General features: G+C 44.6%; 1 protein-coding gene across 5 annotated transcripts in view; it reads right to left on the bottom strand.

Annotated features, from left to right (window-relative positions):
* Positions 1-18,696, bottom strand: part of SMARCE1 (SWI/SNF related BAF chromatin remodeling complex subunit E1) — a 28,078-nt gene extending 9,382 nt beyond the window's left edge. Inside the window, exons 1-7 of one of the 5 annotated variants that reach the window (XM_077312827.1) lie at positions 18,562-18,696; positions 16,988-17,032; positions 16,147-16,190; positions 10,535-10,639; positions 6,743-6,823; positions 5,542-5,673; positions 4,695-4,866 (exon numbers count right to left, since the gene is read on the bottom strand). In XM_077312827.1, coding sequence (XP_077168942.1) covers positions 4,695-4,866; positions 5,542-5,673; positions 6,743-6,823; positions 10,535-10,639; positions 16,147-16,190; positions 16,988-16,994 — 541 coding nt within the window. In that variant the 5' untranslated portion in view covers positions 16,995-17,032; positions 18,562-18,696. The other 4 variants (XM_077312824.1, XM_077312826.1, XM_077312828.1 and 1 more) reach the window with 4 other exon arrangements.
* Between the last annotated feature and the right edge of the window lie 4,462 nt (positions 18,697-23,158).

The following is a 23,158-nucleotide window of genomic DNA, read 5'->3' as shown; positions in this document are numbered from 1 at the left end:
GGCACTAATTCTCTGAATCCCAGAGCCAGGAGGCAACATCAAAGGAAGGCCTAGGTCTTCAGTCCCTATTGTTAGCCACTCAGAAGAACTGCTTGGCCACTGTGTGAGACAGGATGCTGGACTAGATTGACAGTTTGTCTGACCCAACAGGGTTCGTGTTGCATTCTTATGCTAAGTTCCTCCTGGACACAACCAGGAGCCAGGGCAGGGCACTGCCAGATTGGCTTTGCTTGTCTTAAATCATCTCCAGGCAGTGAAAACATTTGTTCTATGCCCCGTGAACCGATCTCATACGTATATATGACACAGGAGGAAAAAAAAAACTTCCTTTCTTAACTTAACGTTTGTTCCTTTAGGGTTACAGCCAGTAGTCTAATTTTTTTTAAATAAAATGAGATTGATCATTATCGATTTTAATGCCCAAGAAACAGCTCTGCTGGAAAGGCAGAGGAAAAGGGTACGTCCCTATTGCTTTGCCAGAAACAAACAATAACTCCTTCAGATAATTCCTGTGGTTCAGAGGGAGAGCATCTGCCTTGCGTGCTGAAGGTCCCAGGTTCAATCCCTGTCATCTTCCTTTTTTTAAAAAAAGGACCAGGTAGCAAAGAGACCTCGGCCTCAAGATCTGCTGCTTGCCAGAGAAGATAATGTGGCCTGCAAGAGACCAAACTCAGCATAAGGAGCTTCATGTGATCAAAGTAGGAACCCCTGGCACTGACAAGACGATTATTTCAGAGCTCAAAGCTCTGACACAAGCTTGGAACCTGATCACACACGAGGGCTAAAACTGATAATAGCCGGTGGCCTGGCCCAGCATGGTAGTAATAGCTACCAGCTGATTTGGGACGCCTGCAGGTTCAGCCATGAGAACTCAGTGGGTGGCTTCAGCCCCTGCAGCAGGGAGATAAAAATAAAACTGGAATTGAATCTATGCCCTTGAGGGATACCGGTAGGGTGGAGATTAAAGCTGCTCTCAGCCCTGTTGGACTTCAGTAACTCTGCCGCTTTTCGTCCATTTTGGGGATCCTTATAATAAGTATTTATGATTTACATGTATTTATTAGAATGTCAGCCCTGCCTTTTCTCCAAGGAATTCAGGCACTGTGTGGGACCAACTGGGACGTGAGAAACAGCACCGTGATTGAATTATTTTCTATCCTTTTTCTGTCTACTTTTACATAGATGGTATATAATACCCAAAGTAACTGCAAATATTTAAAAGTGATTTGATTGTAAGTGTTGGAAATGTCAAAGTGAGTTTTTCCTTTCTTTTTATAGATACCGGGCTAAAGTTTATGCTGTTTTGTTGTTTTGCTTTTCATACGTGGTAAAGTATTAATTAAAGTTGCTGAGCTATTTAAAAAGGTAAAATCGACATCTATAGGCAACAGAAAACCAACGGAAGAATTTCAAGAATAGTGGAATTCTCCTCTGGAGCATTCGGCAAAATGAAACTTCAAGCAAATGGGAACTCTGGGGGGTAGAGGGAGGGGTGATATTGTAACTCAGGGGTAGTCAAACTGCGGCCCTCCAGATGTCCATGGACTACAATTCCCAGAAGCCCCTGCCAGCATTCGCATTCGCTGGCAGGGGCTTCTGGGAATTGTAGTCCATGGACATCTGGAGGGCCACAGTTTGACTACCCCTGTTGTAGCTAATAGTATTATATTTTGTACTTTTTCTATATATCTATATAAAAAAAATTATTCAAGTAAAGAAACAGCACCGGGACTTTCCTGGCAGAATGCCAGGGGCTCTCCAGACCCAGCCGGGGTATCAAGGTGGTTCCCACACAGCGATCTCTGATCTTTGGTACACACTTGTGGGGAAAGGAAAGCTCGGTCCCGGCACTGTGTGGTCCAGGCCACACTAACAGGGATCTTGCAGGGTGTGTGCTGGAACATGTCTACGCATGCCAGAGGTTTTACACGTTACAGTCTGAGCTTGCCCAAGGCCAAAATAAAACCAAAGTGATTGAATCTGACCGCAAGTCTGATTTGCTTCCGAGGGATCAGGGCCTCAAAGATTGCCTAGGATCTCTGCTATCTGAGGACAGGAAGAGGCTCCCTGCCCCATCAGTATGCCGAGCCTGAGGACGTACAGTTTTGCATCATTCAGAAGGCCTGAGCAAGTGAGCGTTCCATTTCTTGGGCCGAGCACGACAAGCATGATGAAAAGCAAGGTGCACATTTGCATGTGCATTTGCATATGCCAGCTGGATGGCCCAGGCTAGTCCAGTCCAATCAGAGCAAGCTCTGATGAGTGCATGGATGGGAGACCACCAAGGGAGTCCCGGGTTGCTACGGAGACACGGGCAAGGGCAAGCCACCTCTGTTTGTCTCCTGCTTTCAAAACTCTACAGGGGTCACCATAAGACCGTGAGCTGTAATTTGATGGCATTTCGCCCCACATGTAAGAGAGAAAGCTGTGTTTTTCTAGTCACTCATCTGAAATGGTTAGTCGACCCCACAATTCAGTCAGCAGGGCAATTTTAATCTCTGGGAAGAGTTATGAGAAACTTGCGCCAGCCTTGGTTTACAGCTTAACTATCTTCACATAAACTCTTTGGGAGGTTAACGGGTTGCTCGCAAAGATTTCCTAGGGACTGCCTCTTTACACCACCCACAAACATCTGAGAAGGCAAATCACGTAACTTGGGTCACAGAGTGGCCAGGTCTCTTGGAATTACCCTCCCCTTGCATCTTTTTTCTAGAACATTCCTCGTTCTAGTCCAGTCTCTAAAAATGCTATGGGTTATGCAGGGGTGGGGCAAAACGGGGCAGATTCTGTGGGTACTTAGCCCCAGGCAATGACGCTTGCCCAACATTAGCCAGCTGATACCCCCCCATGTCATTCTAGACCGTTGTAACAGTGAGATCTCAGACACCAGGGCTGCATCCTATAGCTCAGGGGTAGTCAACCTGTGGTCCTCCAGATGTCCATGGCCTACAATTCCCATGAGCCCCTGCCAGCATTCGCTGGCAGGGGCTCCTGGGAATTGTAGACCATGGACACCTGGAGGGCCGCAGTTGGACTCCCCCTGGTGTAGAGCACACTGTTCCTGAGCCCCAGACCCTGATCAATGCATCCTTTTCTCCGGTAGCAGGTTGACTACCCCTGCTATAGCTAATCTACCGCTTCAGTGAGCAAATTTTATTTATCAAGTCTCAAGTCTTCCAGTGTAATGATACTACCTCCAACAACTGGCATGCATGTTGGAGGAAGACTCACTTACGAGGGAGAAAGGTTATGTGGAGGACGGCTGGATCCACCCAAACCGCTCCAAAAGTGCCAGATGTACAAGGCAACCCAAAGCAAAGTTGCACATTCACCAGCCACAGTCTTGATGGGGAACAATTTCCTTCCCCTTTGCAAATGTGAGAGATGTCCACCTCTGAGGAAACTCATCAACAAGCAAGCCCGAGGACATTTCAACCCAGTGTTTGGTGACTGTCCCGAAGAACTGCGCACTCTGGCCACCAAGAGATTTCATGCTTGTGCACAGGGAGGGAATTTCTTTGAGTTATGATAGGACTTGACTTATGGGGGTTTCCTCAAAGGACAGGGTAGGGCAAGGAGCGCAAGAGCTCTTCTGGAACAGAGCTGTTCAGTGTATTCCCAGAACAATGCCTAGCTGACCACATCAGAAGAACCACTGAGCATTGTGCAACTATCAAAGCAATGTAGGAGTCCAACATGTTTTACAGTACTGCGTTAAGCAAAAAGGCTTGGGAAATCCAGGTGCAATCCTTCACAGGAGGCCTTCCCGCAGGTACCCCTTGTGAATTTGGTGTGAGAACAAATGAACGTGCCTTTGCCCAGAAGAGCGTTCTCCAGAAAGCAACAGTATGGCAAGGTGACGTCCATCCTAGCCTAAACAAGGTCACCATTCCTGCTGTTTTCACCTTTCCCTTTTTTTTGTATTTTATGCTGGTCTAAGACTGTAACAAATAAATGGACTAATCTCATCTATGTGGGTGCTTCTGTCACACAACGGCTCTTGATCCACCCCAATACGGTTGCTGACCTGGCCTCAGGGTGGGAACGGCTCTGGTTGCCCTCAAAGACAACCTCCAGAGGCAGTTGGATTGAGGCTAGACTTGAAAGCAATGTTTGACACTGTCAACCATGGGCTATTAGTTTAGTATGAAAACTGTGAAGCACTAAAGCCAGGATGGCCAAACTATGGTTCTCCAGATGTTCATGGACTAGAAGAAGAAGAAGAAGAAGAAGAGAACATGGTTCTTATATGCCGCTTTCCCCTACCCGAAGGAGGCTGAAAGCGGCTTACAGTCGCCTTCCCATTCCTCTCCCCACAACAGACACCCTGTGGGGTGGGTGAGGCTGAGAGAGCCCTGATATCACTGCTCGGTCAGAACAGCCCTATCAGTGCCGTGGCGAGCCCAAGGTCATCCAGCTGGATGCATGTGGGGGAGCGCAGAATCGAACCCGGCATGCCAGATTAGAAGTCCGCACTCCTAACCACTACACCAAACTGGCTCTTCTGCCAGTAGCAGCTCATGGGAATTGTAGTCCATGGACATCTGGAGAGCCACAGAGTGGCCACCTCTGCACTAAAGAATTCACTTGTCAAGTACCCTTTGCTAAGAGGTTACTCAGGTTGGTCTTCCACCACTTTGAGATTCCTTAAGTTTCACAAAGGCTAGCCTATGTACCTTATGCCCTTCACTCACCATCTGGGTCTTCAGCTGGTTGGATGCTCATGTACGGTTCCCCCTTCTCCATCCTGGACTGCCTTTGCCGGCTCTCCTCCTCCAGCGCTGCCTCGGCGCGGCTTTTTGCATTGATGTAGGCAAGGTAGGCGGGTGAGTTATGGTAGGCCTTCATCGACTCGTTGTATTCTATCTACAGTTTGACAGATACATTTTTTGTGTGTGTTTAAAAGAAAAAGAGAACCGCAGTCAAGACCATCTCCCATACCCTTGGTGGGGAGGGGGAAATCTTTGGACTGCAAAACCCCTTGCAGGAGGCAAGGACAATGTCACGAGAAGCAAGGGGCGGCAATGCGCATTCACAACTGCAGGGTCGCATTGCAGCTAAACTGTTTTTTTTTTTTTTTTTGCAGCGGGTCCGTATAACCCGAATGCCAAGGGGGATACAGGGGTGTGGAATGCAGGGGGGTGCCTGCAACAGGAAAGTCTGATTAACCACACTTTCTTGCCGAGTAGCATTTCTATTTGGAGATGGGGGGGCAGAGAGGGAGGGCACACAACCTTGACTCAGGTTTAACTGTAGGACTGTGGTTTTTTTTGTTTTGTTTTGGTGGGTGGAATGTAACAGCTCTTTTTCAAGCCATCCAAGAGAACGTGATTCTATTTTACTCTCCTTAAAAGCTCGCGGGAGATCTGGCTTTTCCCAGCAAAAAGAGTTGATGCAGTTCCTTTCCTCAATAACTCTTGTGTTTATCATCACCTCCTCCAGAGCCAGTCTTTAATATAGCTTTTTGGTTTTGGTGCGTGTGAGAGAGACAGAGAGACTTCCAGCATCATTGGGGAGTGAGGGGAGTTTTCTTCCGTGTACCTTTTCGGCTTCATATTCATTTAAGTACTCTTGCTTCTCCTCGTCTGTGAGGTCTCGCCACATCCCTCCAATGATCTTCCCAATTTCCCATAACTTCAAGTCGGGGTTGGAGGCCTTCACTTGGTCCCAGACCTTAACAAAAACATCTGTAATAAAGCTCCAGCTAACTACATACTTATAAAATTAAACACATCTCTTTTTTTTTGTTAACACCACACCACATGACTAGAGTCTTTTAAATTTTCTCCAGAGAACTATTCCCCACAAAGAAAGGCTACATTAAGACAGTTATTATTTTTGGTTAGTCTATTAAGTCCGCGGTTTGATTATTTTGTCTGGCACAAGGTTTATCCACTGCCCGGTTTTATTCTCAGTTCCACAGCATCCTTTCCACCAGTCGTGCCCTTAAAATCCTGCACAAGGTTCTTCTTATTATTTTTTTAAGAGGTTGCTGGAAGAGACAGGTTTGTTTTTGTTTTTAACCTGAGGTAAAAAGGCGGGTGACAACAGTTCTCCTTCTGGCTCGGTCACTCCTTGGCAGTGGATTGGATCAGGCGCTGTCCACGAGATCCAGCGGATCATTTTTATCAGGGAAAAAAATAAAAATTCAACGGGTTGAAAAGACAAAGGAGCGATGCTACGCTCCACGTTCCCTCTCACCAAAGTAAAAGGAGAAGAGAACTTAAGGAAGAAAAAAACAACAACAACATTAGGGTAGATCCTACAAGCAACTACGTCAGAGTCCAGCTACGGAGTGGCGACAAAAATCTTGCTATGCCCGCCAAACAGCCGATTACTTTACGACAGAAAGCTCTGTCAACAAGTCACCGTTTGCGTCCTGGTCTGCAGAGGAAGTGGTGGTTAAGCGCTATGCCTTTTTTTTCTTCCTAAACGTTAAATAATAAAAGAGATCTTCAGGTCTCCCCCGGCAGCGTGGTGCCCATGTTTCATTCTGGGCTGGGTTTTTTTTTTTTTTTTTTTGGCCCTTCCACTCAGGTGGTTCGCCACTGCCTTCCTGGTGAACACAGAGGACAACGGCACGCTTAACATTTCCCGTAAACAAACAAAACGATAAAATTAAGCCAAGCGCTCAGGGTTGAGTTTCGACTGCCAATACGCTTGAGGGCATCTACGGACAAGGTTAGGCACGGGCGCGTTAAGTGCAGCTGGCTGAAAGGAAGACTAAGCATTTTGTACCCACCTTCCTGCTGTACCTCATGTAGGGCATGAGGGGCTTATCCGGAGGCTTGGGGGGTTTAGGGATGGTAATACCCGACGATGCCTAGAGAAGAACCAAATAAAATCCACTGGTTATCTTATCTCGCACATTGGGGAACGCGCAGGAGAGAGACACGCGATGGTAAACAAGACACAGGCACAGGTAACACCATTGGCTCTCATGAGAATAGAGTACATCATTTAAGGACCCGGGATCAGGGAGACCATGACATTCCGTGACTAGCAATCCGGATGCATTTGGTAGAAGCAGTTTTCATGGTAGCACCACCAGCAACTTGCTCAAAATCTGAGTTCAAAGCGCTCATTCCCCGCCCCCCCCTTTCTAATGAGAGCAACTGTTACTCTACCTGCTCTAACTACCTGAGGCTGCATTCACATGTCTTTGAAACTTTTGCTCCAGAATCTGAATCAGACTCCCGTTTTCTTACTTCTGTAGCATCCACGGGGATTGAATTATTTCTGATTCCCTCCCAATGTTTCGTGCTGTGAACAGGGCTTCAAATCTCCTACAAAAGGGTCGACGGAGATGGCACTTTTGATAGAAGCCTCTAAATTATTACACAGCTCTTCATCCGGATAATGACAACTCTGAATCTTGGTCCCGCCAAAGGCTGCCCTTCCTTATGCTGGCTCTTGTGGTGTTAACCCATATTGGATTTTCCCAAGGGAAACCACAGGTTGTGTACAGCACGAAGGACAGTCCCAGTCGCGAGCCAGCAGTAAAATTTGGGTGTGAATGCAACCTCAATAACTAAGAAAAGAACAGGCAAGTTTAGGAAAAGGAGAGGAAACAGAGTAAGGCAAAGTTTGAAGCTGAACGGATATTTTTTCACTCAAGGCCTTCTTGGGTTATACTGGTTCCATAAAGACAGGCCTGAGGAATGGGCAGCAGGTGGGAACCCAGGATACGGATCAGAACAAAGCTCGCTCCCTCAACCTGTACACCACATGAGTCCAAACTGCACTGTCCGTGTCCGAACTAGACTGTGAGTTCCTGGAGGGACCTCTGTCTTCCTGAAAGGTATGTACAAACGCCAAGCGCATTCCTGCACTCAATGGGAAAGAAAAAGACAGACACTCAAAACAAATGAGATGTTATTCGACTGGCACCTGCATGGCCCTTCTCGCCCCCTCCACACGCACACACACACAAATCTTGTTGCAAAATACAGCATTTGCACTTGACAATTAACCCTTCTTGAAACAAACGATCAAAGCTTCACCTGGATGACCTGTAAAGGATGGTATGTTCTAAACACTTTGGCCTCACACACTTTTTTTTTTTGCTTTGCTAATGAAGCACCACCAATTTCAATGGAACTAGTTCCAAGGGTGGCATTGACCCCGGTCTGACACACACACCTGCTGCAAACAAGATTTCATTGTCCTGGCTATGATCAAGCATGCTTTGTGGCGATCTGATACCAACGGTGGCAGATGAAGCACCGTGAACACAAGGGACCCTCGGCCAAACCGCTAACAACCGCTAGTAGAGTCCTGTTCTGGAAAGGGGGGGGGGAAGGGGGTTATTGTCGGACTGGATCCTCACCTGCAGCTGCTTATAGAAGCAAAATCTTCTATGTGCACCCAGAACTCCATTGCCCACAAAGACTTGGCTTCAGTGAAAGAAACAGATTCATGTATACATCTTCTGGATCCACTACCTCCACTGAAGCTGCCCAAGTACAGGAACTGAACATCAGAGCCATGGCAAAATCAGACTGGGACAAAGGCATTTAGGATCAAAGGCATAGATTTTCTGCTTTATTAAAAGGAGGTTACTTTAATGAACTGCAATAATGCACAGAATATCCGTGGTACCAATGGTTTGCCACATCAGGCCACAACTGTTACCTGGAATATTTGGGGAGGGGGGGGGGGAGATGGATATTTTATCCAGGCCTCATTAATGAAATGCTGTGGACCAATGCATACACCATTCGTGCTGAAGTAGAAAAATGTATGCAAGGTGTATGCATCAGCAAATGTATACAAGTACACACAGAGAGATGGATCTGAAGACATTCAGTGATTCAATTTAATGCTTATAAAACAAGAAGAGTTTTTTTTAAAAAAAGATAAATCACACATTGAAATATTCATGGCAGAGAAAGCTGTAAACACTCATGACAGATATACAATGAAAATCCGTGAAACAGCAACAAAAAAAAGTTTGTTTCGATCCAAGTTTGGAGTCGGGATTTAGTGTTGGGTAAAAAACTTTTTAACCATGAACGGGCTGAGCTGTATTGCAAGAATTCCTTTACCTTACTGGCTTCAGAAACCTTGATCACAAAATGTGACCAAACTACTATCTGAAGAGAGATTCTCCACCATGGTGGATTAGTAAGGTCTTCCTGTTTTTTAAACGATTTTAGTCACATTGCCATATATTCTGTTGCCTTCTTTCCAATGACGGTGAAACTATGGGAAATCTCACTTTACTTTAGCTTGTTAAGCTGAGTGTCTGAAAAAAAAGAACCTGAAGACGCAGGTTGAAGACCTGTATGAGTTGTGATTACACCGGAAGGCCTTGGACCTAATCCTCATTAATTTGGTAACAGATAATTGTTACTAATTAATTCCAGAAGAGTAGGACTGAATACACACAGCACTAGAAATCTGTTGAAGCTTTTATCTTCTTCCTACACTGTATTGACCAGGAAACATGAGTGTGAAGGGGGGGAAGGTCATGTGATTCTTTCCCATGCAATTCTTGCCCAGCTAAGAGGACAACATTTACAGGAGAATGAATCATGCAATGAGCCCCACCACCATGGTTCCTTTATCCAAATGTTGCTGCACGGCCATGGGAAGGCGGCACAGGGAAGCAGCTCTCGCTCCATCATGGTAACATGACGTCAAGGCAGCTGAAAAGCTAAGATTGTCAGGCACCGTTTCAGAAGGAACAACCTGTTTCAATAGGTGCATGAAGGGAATCAAGGTCGGTACGAGCCAGGGCGTTAGGAAAGGTGGTTAGAACTGGGTGCATCCACATGTAAGACGACAGACACAGCACTCCCCCCTCTCCACTTCTTAAGGTGAGGAAGCTTTATTCGAATTCTAACCACCTTTCATTTCAGTGGATCACTGGAACTTGGGGGGAAATTCTGTCTACGGGTAGTCAGGATGAAAATTCAAAAAACCTGCAAGTTGGGCAGATCCATCGCCACCCCCTTCCCTGACTGGGTCGTCTTTCCGAGCAACCGATTATCTCTAAATGTCGGTGTCAGAACAGGGTGTGAGTCCTGAAGGTGCTAATGTCCTCCCAGCTTCTAAATCAACTGCTCTTATGGGAATTGAAGGGCTGATTCCCGAATGCACGTGTATCGCTTGATTTCCTCTTCGTTTGAGGATTCACAGGTGGCTGTGCACGAGCCGTCTCCAAAACCACCTTGTGGGAGGTGATACGGAAACTCAGCAGCAGCCTCTCCTCTGCGACAGCTGTTTTGTCCGCACACGTCACCAAGTGACGTCTCGGCCATCAAGGGATACACGTGCATGAGAACTCACCCGATGTCTCGTTCCAATTTACAACCCCAAGTGCTACTTAGTCCCACCTGCAGTGGAAAAAAAAAGGAAGAATGAGGAGAAGGGGGGAAGAAATTGCAAGTTAAAAATTTCCAGCTTTAGATAATATATATATATATTTTTAAAAAGTGATAGCAGCCAAGATTCAGAAGAACCTAACTCTAAAGCCATTTCTGGTCACTTCTTGTTGTTTGCCGGATGACGTAATAGTTGATTCTCCTACCGTGGCCCGGCTGTTGGTGCCCGGGTTCCCTCCCAGCCTGTAGTTGTTGTAGGCCAGATGGCTGTATGGATTGTATCCCACAAACCCTGGGGTGCTGGGCATTTGCTGATGGAAACAAATGAGACAAAAACACGAATGAGAAATGAGTCCTGACGAGGAGAACACAGAGAAATGAAAATGGTTTGCAATACAGCATGCAAAAGCAACCGGAAAATTTTTTTTAAAAACGAGCAAAATGAGGTGTAGCAGCAGCAGCCAACTCCCTCTCAAGAGGGACAGTGAAACGGAGTGAAAACCTGATCAAGGAAAACAGGAAAGTTTGGCTTAAAATCTCTTGGTTGCAGATCCCGGACAGTCGTGACCTCAGCACTTCTGGCATGACGGCAGCCAAGTTTTATCGGTGATTACATTTTATGTTTTATGAAAGAACCCATTTCAGAGGAACAGTAAACACACACACACACACTCACACAGGCTGTACAAGCCCACCAGCAATTAGATCAGAGAATGGTTCAGAAGTTCATTCTTTCCCATAAGATACCCAGACCCAATTTTGATGTATTTCTTAGATCTACTATTCAAAGATGCTTTTCCAACTAGGTTCGCAGCGTATCTTACTCAGAAAGCTGAGGTCAATGCTGTGGTATTTCTGAGGCCATGAAGGCCTTGCTTTCCCCAAGGCTCACTTTCTGGATTAAAGAAAGTCAGTCAAGTTTTCAAGGTGTAACCCCCAATTCTCTCCTTTCCTCCACATTCATCAAAATGGAGACAATCCCTTAGTTAATGTATGTATCCTTGGGCATCAAGCAACAAAAAGTACTAAAGTGACAGTAACTGATTGCAGGAATGAACTTAGCAGTAAGTTACTTTATATGCCAGCTAAATTCCTGGAATTCCACGAGAGAAGAGGCAAGAGTGAAAGATCCCAATCAGGATCCTTAGCTCTTTCATACAACTACAATTCCCAAAAGAAATTGCTGTTTTGGAGAGTGGAGTCAAGGGTGAGCTCCCTTCCCAGGTTTCATCCCCCAAATCTCCAGGTATTCCCCAAACCAGATCTGGCAACCCTCCTTGGGAGCCATTTAAACCCACAAACTGTCCATTTAGAGCAGCCATTTTTACTGTTGAGAAACACCTGAAACATTCTTCAGGGTTCAAGAAGTCTCAAAGTCTTGACTCAATACAGACACCACTTAAATTGAAGTTTTGCTCCCCCTCTGCACAGGAATCTGCTGCGTTCAAGAAGGAGAACTAGATCCCTAACACTTCTTGTGGTTGCACATGAATTTTTTACCTGTGCTTGAAAAGACTTTGTTAAGTACCCAGAGAAGATCATCCATCTGTCTTAACTATCTCCTTTCTTCTCTATTTCTCAATTAAGAGATAAACTACTTTAAAGGTAGATGCGATCGGAGAACTCAGGAATGCTATACAAATTCCTTTTCATTTACCTGCCATTTACTAAACCAATGAAGAGGCAAACAGGCCCTTTGTTCAAATAGATCTCCAAAAAAATATTTAGTCAAGAAAATTTCAAGCTATTTCATTTCTTCAGGATCAAAGTCAAAATTTGAGGCTGCAGTGCAAAATTATTAAAACAGATGTTGAACAGTAATATGCTGCTTTCTGATACAAACCCCAGGAGGGGGTGGGAGGGGGAGGGCTCTTGGGTGGGTATGCTTCCCAACTATATTTTGCACAATTGTCCCACTTATTATTTATCTAAATGTACTGATCGCCACTCCTGGACCAAGCTGCCTCATGGCGGTTTGCAATAAACCACCTGATAAAACATTAATAAAATAATAGAAATTCCCAGGCAGTATAACCCATCTTACTCCCTCCCCACCTCTTCAGCCCGTTACCCCTGCACCCTCTGCCCACCCACCTTGGGAAGAGGGGACACTTCTTGCCCTAGATGTTCAGGGTGTTTTGAGGAGGAACCCTCAATCTTCCACGACCCAGCCTCAACCAGCTGGCATCTTCTAGGGTTTCTTGAAACCTGAAGAATGTTTCAGGGGTTTCTCAATGGTAAAAGAGTAGAGAAAGGCTGCTACCCCTTGCAACACAACCATTTAAAGCAGGAATCTCCAGGATTGTGCCTGTTGCTGTAACAGTGTGCAATAACTTTCCTGGCACCAGCCAAGTGTTTTTGGAAAGTGGGCAGGGCCAGATAGGGCTTTTGCTCAGTAATGCTTCTGACTGGCCGTGTCAGTGTTTAATGAGTTGTTATGGTACCAACTATCACTAAGGCAGCAAGGCATCTTCACTGGGTGACTGGAGGTAAGCTGTAGCAGTCATTTTGTCCCTGCACCCATCCTGCTACGTCAGAATTCCAAAGTTGCTTGCAGGCTCAGAAAGAATCCCGATTCAAAATAACTTCTTTATAGCGGTCTGACCAAAGTGAAAACATGGTCCTATAACATGAAACCTTTTCGCTTAACTCATTCAAAAGAACGTCAGTGAAGACACACAATGTATAATGATGTAATAAATGGAAAATGGTTCTACACTGTATTTTATTTTCTTCTTGTGTCATTTTTAAAAAACGGGTGAAGGCAACAGTCCCAATGGAAACAACCAGAATGCGGTACTGTATTTTCCTTGTGAGGAAGATGACGCGAAGATAAGCACATGGGAACATGTAGGTCAAGGGCTGATTATTGTGCTCCTCAGGCAAATGGCAAACTACATGGTTGCTTAGTTTAAGGGTACACAATCTATGGCAATCTCAAAAATATCACCACCGCCCACATTCCAGAAGGCCTCCATCTCACATTACAAAGACCTTAGCCATGCATCTCAACCACTCTTTCTCAACCTTTCAACAGTAGTGACCCCTGAAAAATTCTTCAGATTTCCCCAAAGTAATGCCATCTGGCCGTGCCTCCCTGCCATGCCCCCAGAAGTCACATGTTTATGTAATGAGCATGGCATCACGGCTAAGTGGGACCTGGGAATCCCCCTGGGAATACAGCTCTGGAGGGTAGGCTCTGTGGCATTGGACACCATCCTCTCCTGCCTAAATATCTGAAATTCCTTTGCATGCAGCAGCCTTCTTCTATCCATTTTCTGCCAGCGGGGCTCGGAGAAGAAATTCTGAAAGGTGGGAAATGGGAGGCGCCAATGTGGGGAGTGCGGCAGATCCAGCTCTTCCTTCCCATTCCTTTTCCATTGCGTGCAAATTTCAACAAGGTCACCACAGACCAGAGAGATGAGCCATTCTGTCCTCCCGACTCCTCCGCAGGTTAGATAATTTTAATAATAATAATCCCCCCCAACTGCAGTAAGACCTCTTTCCATGTAAAAACAGCAACACCACTTTGTATACTGCTGTGTTGGGACCATGTTCTCCCCCCCCCTTTTTTTTTTGAGTGGACAAGATGGAAGACACCTCTATGAGGCTATTTGTGCCTAAGAGAAGCCATGTTGGATGAGGCCAACGGCCCAACTAGTCCAATACTCTGTCACACAGTGGCCAAAACCCAAGTGGTGTATCTCAGGAAGCCTCATTAAGTTACATTCTGCAATGAGGATTCCTCTGGGAGACGTGCAGTAGCCTTCTTGGTTGGCCCTGCAGTATCCGCCAAGGGTTTGCCCCTCAGCTGGACAGGTTTTTTCTTGACTTCTGACTTCCAGTGTGGCAATATTTCCTGGCAATATCACCCCACCCATGTCAGAGAAACATGGTCTCACAAAGCACTGTGGGTATGGAGCCCAAGGTCACCCAGCTGGCTGCAGGTGGGGGAGTGCAGAATCAAACCCGGCTCGCCAGATTAGAAGTCTGCACACCTAACCACTATGCCAAACTGGCTCTTTAGAACTGCAACCTGCCTAGTTTACATTTGAATATCCTTGAAACCAAAGGCAATGCAGTCAATGACAACTCAGAAAAGACAACAGCTGATCTAGGTAGAAGGCTGCATATCCCTTTCAAAGGCAGGGTATACTGTGGGATTCTTCATGGAATCTGGATGCTCATATGCCTTGAGGACTTTCAGAGACAGAAGGGCCAAACAGACACTCAATAAACAAATATCCAAAACTCTTTTGACAAGCATAAGCCTGTATACCAGCTGTGATCTTTCCTGAAACAGACTAACCTCACTACAGTCATTCATGTAGTCTATGTGGGTCTGCCTCCAAAGAGTGTTAAAAAACTGTAATGAGTCCAAAACACAGCAGCTGGATATTAATTTCACTGCTGAACTGAACTCTGATACAGTTGCTTGTTTCCCACCTTAATTTAAATTAGATGTTTTGATTATTAGAATGCTAAGCTGTTTGGGATAAATCTAGCTAAAGGACCATCCACAACCATCTGTACATAGTGACCCCAGTCTTCCTTGGAGGTCTTACATACAAGTACTGTGGCTGGCCTTGCTTAGCTCCTTAATGCTGACAAGAAGTAGAAATTGACTGTTATTGTTGTGGCTGCAGGTCGTAACATCACAGCATTAACACCAACGTGTAACAGAGTGCCACGGCAAAAGGGTTAAAAGATTTTTTACACAACAGGATAAAACTGTAAATAAAATGAAATCTAACGTGGTAAGAAACAAATGTAACATGAAACTACGATTTCGCTAAAGTACTTGTAGAATTAGTGGAAACCAAATGCTTCCTTATATTATTTATTGATAAAAAGATAAGAGTAGCCTGGCTAACATTTGGATGGGAGACCTGCAAGGAACACTAGGGTTGTTATGCAGAGGGAGGCAATGGTAAACCATCTTCGATCCTCTCTGGCCTGGCTATCAGGAAGTCTTAGGATCTCCTAGCTATGCGACACACATGTCATATATGATAAATTAATAACACCCATATGTCCCTACCACTTCCAGTTAGGAGAGATTTACCTAGAACTAGTCTGAGGATTAACTATCAGTTTCAACAAGGAAGTGACACTCCTGTAGGCAGCACTTTTTCAATTACCACTCTCGCATCTGAAAACACAATGCACCTTCCATTCTATCATGGACGGTTTGGGAATGAAATAAGAAGAGAACAGAAGATGTCTCCTGTAGCCCAAACACACAGTCTCCCCTCCACAAGAGCCTTCTTTTCCCCTGGCAATGTGTGTTCAAGTGTCACTACCAACTTGACAAGATATTTTGCTTTATAAGAGAAAACCCCAAAGGAAGACTAAAGAGGAAGTCGCAGGTATGAGTTTTCAAAAAGCCACATCAATGGTCAATTCAAAGAAGCCTGTTCAAACATTTTCTGGAGCAATCATCCCTTGGAGTCTTGTGAGAAACAGTGAGTGGTGTTAACAAGTGAGGAAAGATCAGTAAGCTTTGGTGCCACCGTTAACGCTGTTTATCAGTTTTATTGCAGTGGAGTTATACCTCAGGGAGGGAGGTATTTAAATATAATAAATAAATAGTCCAGAAACTAGACAGTCTTCATATTATAGTTCTTTAAAAGGACCACTAAAGGGACAAAACATGGCAAAAATTGTCCCAGACTGGCTCCAAGGCTTGCCAATATTGGTGATACGAACTCGGACTTATGGAGCTCCTTATACTCTCTCCATTTCAAATGTGATGTGACTAAAGTGACTCCAGACTTTGGTATCTGTGTGAAATTAAGAAAAATATCTGCATACTTACGGTTGTGGGGGCTGGGGTGGGTGGTGGGGCGTAAGATGGCCTTTCTGTTTAAAGAAAGAGGGGAAAATTAATGACCGTGTAGTGGATATGGAATCTAGAAATCGCAAGGCGTTTTAAAGACATTAAAGGAAAAGATGAATGGACGAGGAGTGGATGTGCCTCAGATTCTACATTATGGGAGCATCCACTCTACAGCTTGAGAAGTTATGAATCAAACCCAATACAAAAGTGCATTTATCTCTACAACAAATTCCCTGTTTCATTCCAGCCATTGATTTAAGTACCCCTCCATTTTTCACATGGATGATTTTATTTTATTTATTATTTGGTTTCTATAACACCACACCCCAAAGGCTTTACAATTAGAATATTAATCACATAAAACCACATTCAAATTCCCACCTCTCAGGGGAGATCTTCCTAGGGAGAGCCTAATAACCTCAATGCGGGGCCCCAGATCACTTGTTTAAAAACGCTCTGACATGGGAACCTTTCTTTCTAACACGTTTCCTACAAAACATAACACTCAGGTGGAACTGTTTTCAAACCACTTCACATGCAAAGTCCCCATCCCCTGTCATGCAAGAAGACTAGATGCCACTTCAGCAGCAAAAGGGCACTCAGCCCTAAGTAAGCCACTGGGACAAAGCCAAACATGTGAGCGACACAGTAGCAGTGCTGCCCTTTGCCTACATTATGACCACTGCACACTCTCCTTCTAAGACATGGTGCAACTCAGGCTGGAAGGCTGGGGAGAGTTAATGAGATGTGGAATGAAACACAATCTGCCACTTTATATGTGGATAGAACAAACAAAGCAGAAAACTCCTATTGAACTTACTTGACATTTTGGTGGATAAAGACGTTCAACTGGATGATGTTAAATCTGAAAAATAATAATACAACAACATGAACCAAGTTCTTCCTCAACAGACAAGGCACCAGAACTTGTTACAACAGAATCCCCTGATCACACTAATGGATAAAGATCGCAGTTTATAAAAGCCACAAACAGAATCCCAACTTTACTCCTTCATCCTAATTTCCTACTGAACTTAAGCATACAAAATTGCACTGAACACATATTCTTCCCACTTATTATACACTTTCCTCTTCTCCCTGTGCTGTCTCCCACTCCATCTTGAATTTTAAATTGGAAACTCCTTGGGACAGCAGCGTGTCTTTCTGTACTCTGTAAAAGCCACCAAAGTCACAATATAAACTTATCTATAAACAACATCTCTTAAGATTATGCTAAATGCTGGTAACAATTAAGGACACTGACCAAAAGTATCTTGTTTTATAGGAATTGACGACACCTGTAGTGGGAAAAACACCCCTGATTTGCTGGCGCGTGTGTGTGTATATATATATATATATATCATTCCCGGCATGAAGACAATCAGGGTCTCATGAATCTGAGAACCTAAATTTCTACAGGAAACTCAAGAGCATCTGCTCAACAAAGTCCCGGGTGAGCCCTAGAACAGTGTATTCTGCAGCCCTTTGGCTAAAAGAACTGCAAGGTGCCAATGGTTCAAGACTCAGGGTACGCACAGGTCTAAATTTTAAATAAAGGTCTCTATTACTTGTAGTACATAGAAGTGAAGAGGTTAACACATGAATGCTACAAGTTATCACATTTTAGAGTCTTGCTGGGTGAAACGAAACAGACTTACAAAGGGGAAAGACCCTGGGAATTCACATATATACTTATGTATCTATATGCAAAGAATACATCTGCCTGTCAATGTGTATACCATTGCAGAATTACAGTAAAAATTACAACTTCATAGTATAGTATTTGATGGAGAATAGATGAATAGTTATAAGGTTGGAATCCATGCCTGAGGCTTAAAGAGAGTTGGGTCTGTGCAGCTTGACGAAGAGGAGGGCAAAGGGTGACATTTATTTATTGCATTTTATATACTAAGGCTCAAAACAGTTCAGATGAAACGTAAACAGGAACAATACATCAAACTCGGAGGGGGGGGTCACAATTGGGACTCTGACCGTGTATTGCAGGGGTAGTCAAACCGCGGCCCTCCAGATGTCCATGGACTACAATTCCCAGGAGCCCCTGCCAGTGAATGCTGGCAGGGGCTCATGGGAATTGTAGTCCATGGACATCTGGAGGGCCACAGTTTGACTACCCCTGATGCATTGCTTATCGATGGCATGCAGGTCGCAAATGGAGAAAACCACCCAATAAATATATTATTTTATATATTAAACCAACCAGAGCCAGGAGGGAGGAGAGAGGAGGGGGGGGGCAGAAAGCTCCGCCAAGGACCGGGCCCTGCTTGCCTCTGGCTGCTTCGGGGCGGAAATCAGGCGGCGGGGCAGGCGGGAGGCCTGGTCGCCCTTCCAGGGACTGGCAAGGCCCCAAACGGCCAGCTCGGTCTGCAAACTCACCGGCTCCGACACGGGCTCGAGGCCTTCCTTCCTTCCTTCCTTTGTCTCCAAGCGGAGGAAGAGGGAGGCGCGCGCGACTCGTTTCCCTCTCCGCACTTTCGACACAACTTTTTTCTCTTTTTTTGGCAAAGCGTCCGCTACTGACCTCTTTCCCCCATAAACGAGTTTCGCGTTTTGGTATAGATTTTTTTCCTTCCTACCGCACCTCGTCCCTTCCGCGTTTTCTCCGTTGTCCCCCGAAATGATTGTGGCGAAACCGCTAAAATGCAATAAAATTACTTTTTTTTTAATTCAAGAGGATGGAAAGCGGCGAGGGGGGGGGAGAGAAGAGAGCGAGAGGCCGCGCGCCGGGTCACGTGACGGCGGGATGACGTAGCCTCGACGGGCGGCGCGCTTGAATGGAATAGGACGGGCGTGTTTTGATGTCAATATCAAGTGATGTTAAAAGAAAAAAAAAACATTCCATATATTTCCACAAATTGAAGATGGCATTGTCACAAGGAAAATTAGTGGCCAGTCCAGATGTTGGTTATTATAGACTTCAGGTTTTTCTTATGCATTTGTGGGTTTTGCATGCAAAAAACCTGTGAGACCTTGCAAAACTTTTCTTAGAGGATGTAAGACTTGTGGTTCCCCTTCCTGTGTCCTGAACTTCTGTTTAGTTGAGCAGAGTTCATATGTATGAATCCCAATCGCAGGCACACAGTAAAAATCACAAAAATAAACTTGGGGAGAAGATAAAAGGATTTCAAAATAACAACCCCAACGAAAACAGAGCACCCTCCTCCAGGGGAGGAGTAGGATCTTTGAAAAGAGAAGGGCAAAAAGTGCAGCTTCTACTTGATACATACCTCTTTGTGCTGCTCTTTCTCTCTTGATTCTCAAACAAGTGATGCTACACAACCAGTATGAAGGTGTCATTTCAAAATTTTAAAAGCATTAAAACTATTCATGGGATCTTGTCCGACATTCAGTACTTCGGAGAATGCAAAACAGGATGTGAATGTGGCAGTGCAAGTGGGGCAGACTAACGAAGAAGCTGAATCTTTTTCATGCGATTCCAGAAGAAAGAAGCATCATGATGGAACTTCATCTGAGACAAGATATTTTCTGTTCTGGCTCCTAAATATGACAGCAGTGACAGCAGCATTACCATACACTATGTTCCCCCCAACTTGGTGCCTTTTTGTCCTTAGCTCCAGGGACTCCCCAGACCCACATATCCACCTCTGAAGAGAATATATTGCAAGTTAACTCTAGAAGGCAACTGTTCAGGGATTCTCCCACAGTACCATAATATCGCAACAGATATTTTCCTTGAACTCTTTCCTGGACCTGCAGGCTTCTGATGTGTTTCTGGTTGCCAACCCTGACAGAAGCTCCCTACTTTAGATTCTTGTAGACCTGACAATGGGGTAGTCTATAATTGCCTTGATTTACTAGATACCTTGCTGTTGAACATCATCTAATATCATGACTGCAATAATGGGGAAGATCACAGGGGGACTGTCACTCAACAGCTTCACTGATGATATATAAATTGGTATGTAAAACATTGACCTTTTGCTCTAAAAAGTATTTTAAAATTTATTCATTTTTAGACTTATATGCCGCTTTTCTGGACTCTGGGAGGTTCACAAAAGAAATCAGTAAAAACATCCACCACCTAATTTACAATTAAGACATCCACAGTCGATCAGCCATGTTTACAGATGGCATCCATGATATAATTTACAATGAAAACATCCATAGTTGATCAACCATTTTTACAGGTGGCATCAGTCCATAGGAATAGTAGCTGAATTTAAGAGGCAAGGAAAGGGGTGGGGTCAGCCGCGGGATGCAGGCAGTAGCAGAGTTCTGGTGCCCATCATCAACTAAAGGCTTTATGGAACAGCTCCGTTTTACAAACCCTACAGAACTGGACCAAGTCTTGTAGGGCCCAGATCTGAATAATGTTCCATCAGACTAGAGCCAAGGTGGAAAAAACTCTGGTCCTGGTTGAAGACAGGTGCACCAGACTTGGGCCATGGGCTCTCAGGTTTCCATTTTGGGAATACAACTCCCTCCTAAGGATAGGATGAGAGAGGCGGTCTCACATAAATCATCTCAGACAATTTAGCTGATTATCATATTTCACCCTTGCCACATTGTCAGTCTTGAAGTAGAAAAAATTAGCAACAGAACCTCCAGGAAGACCAGCCAACATTCAGACCCGAAATTGACCTGCCAGGAATGGTCCTCTAGGAATGCTATTTACTAACAGCTTCACTCTTATTAAGGCTGACTACAGAATGCTTGCACTCTCATGCCTTAAATAAATCTTTGTTGATCTTAAAGGTGCTACTGGACTCTGATTTTATTGTGCTACTTCAGACCGGCATGGGTACCCATTTGACTCTCTCATTGAGGTAGTTAACCTGTATTTGCATGGCTCCATTAAATCATAGAATCATAGAATTGGAAGGGGCCATTCAGGCCATCTAGTCCAACCCCCTGCTCAACGCAGGATTAGCCCTAAGCATCCTAAAGGCTGTGAGTGAAGACTAACATGGCTAACTGCCTCTTACAAAGAAAGGTTTCCCAGCTCTATTGCTGGGAAGGAGGATAATAGCTTTCTTTCTGAATTTTTTTGTGGTGTGTGTATATGAGCATTCTGTCTGGTAACTGCTTACTAGTTCCTTACTTGGAATCCAAAATGATACTCCATGGTTTTTCACCTGATAGCTAGATCTGTATCAGCTGAAAAGAGTATAGGACTAAATTTTTTCATTAAAAAAAACAAACATGCTCGATCTGTATTTAAGTTCCTTTAAAATACAGTTGTTTTTCTCGAATAATCAGAACAGGAAGGGTAAAACTATAAAAATAAGAGTATATGGGAAAGGTAAAGGTATTTCCCACAGTTCTTATATCTTAGTATAAATATATGTTGTCTGGAGAAGCAGCTAGCTGTCAAATAGTCCCCCAAGGTGTTTTCCTTTCCCCTCAACTTAATAACAGTCTGTCTTGTGCATGTGTGTGTATAAAGCAATGCTGAATACTTTGAAGTCAGTTTAAGACAGCCTTTTTATTTTGCTAATGATATGACAGTTTCCTGGGGGCACCTTTGCGTTGCTTCAAACAAAAAGACAAACATTCTTTTGATTTTTTCCCCCAGAAATGAAAGGGAAGAATCTGAAATCTAAACTTTAAAAGATTGATATAGCTAAACTTTAATTTACTAGGGGTATGCTAAACCTAATTATACTCGTGAAAAGCAGTATGTTTGCTTCATCTACCAGGCCATCTGAGCATAGTTATGCCCATTGATTTAAATAGACTTCTGATGGTGTAATTCTGGGCGAGATTACATTGGTGATAATGTTGGGGTTTTTTTTTTGGTGGTTGTGTTATAATGGGTTGGATCCATGAAGGATGGGTGCCCTTGACCATCTAAAATTGTAATACTGGGGACAATAGAAACTACCTGTACCAAAGCCTTATTGGTGAGACTGTGGCAAAGGAGCAAAACTGGGTAAAATATGCAGAAAAAGCAGACTAAATCCAATCTAGTAGGTTTGGGCTTTTATACCCCACTTTTCACTTCCTGAATGAGTCAAAGCAGCTTACAATTGCCTGTATTTTGTCTTGGGACACCCTGTGAGGTAGGTGAGGCTGAAATAGCTCTGAGAGAAATTGCTGTGTAAGAACAGCACTATCAGAACTGTGATTAGCCCAAGGTCACCCAGCTGGCTGCATGTGGAGGAGTAGGGAATCAAACCCAACTCTCCAGATTAGAAGCTCTTAATCTTACACCAAATGGATTACCATAGCAGGTAAGTGACCGGATTGATTGGGCTGCCTTGTTCTGCCTAACAGCTTGTATAACATTTGGGAATTTTAAAATCACTAATCACTGAACAATATAAAGTTGAAGTATACTCACTCTATACCTGATTGGCCCTTCCTGGGGGTGTTCTGCTAAGAGGGTGAGAGGACTCTGTAAATAAGGGCAAATCAGTTCAAAATGCACTCTGCCAATAATGACCAATCAGTTCAAATTGACAACTCTGGAGGCGAGTTGCTAATAGGGAGAGAACACTCTGCTAATGAGTCAATCAGGTTAAAATGCACACTGAAAATGAGGGCCAATCATGGGGCCTACCTGTCCTCTTTTTCCTCTTCCTGCTGCTTGCCGGATGGAAGAGGTTCTGGCCTATCTGAAAGGTTCTGCTACTGGTAAGTTGCTCCATCTTCAAACTCTTCCCACCCATTGTCTCCCCCAAGCAAGGGAAGTAAGCCAGCTGTTTTCTTTACCTCCTGCATTGGTTTCAGCTAGAAGGAAGCACAGGCCTCCTCCATCCAGCCTGGCCTTTGGGAGGTGAGAAGGAAGAGGGCAGATAAGCCCCATGATTGGCCCTCATCGGAAGAGTACTCTCTCCCTATTGGTGGCACACCCCCAGCGAGGGCCAATCAGATAGGGAGTCAGTTGTCTGCATGCAATTTGAACTGATTGGCCCTATTAGGCAGAATGCCGATTGAACTGATTGGCCCTCATTGGAAGAGTGTTCTCTGTACTGGCAGCACACCTCCTGGAGGGCTAATCAGGTAGGGA

This window comes from Paroedura picta, chromosome 16, assembly GCF_049243985.1.
Source record: "Paroedura picta isolate Pp20150507F chromosome 16, Ppicta_v3.0, whole genome shotgun sequence".
Taxonomy (NCBI): domain Eukaryota; kingdom Metazoa; phylum Chordata; class Lepidosauria; order Squamata; family Gekkonidae; genus Paroedura; species Paroedura picta.
This window is presented reverse-complemented; position numbering and strand designations above follow the sequence as displayed.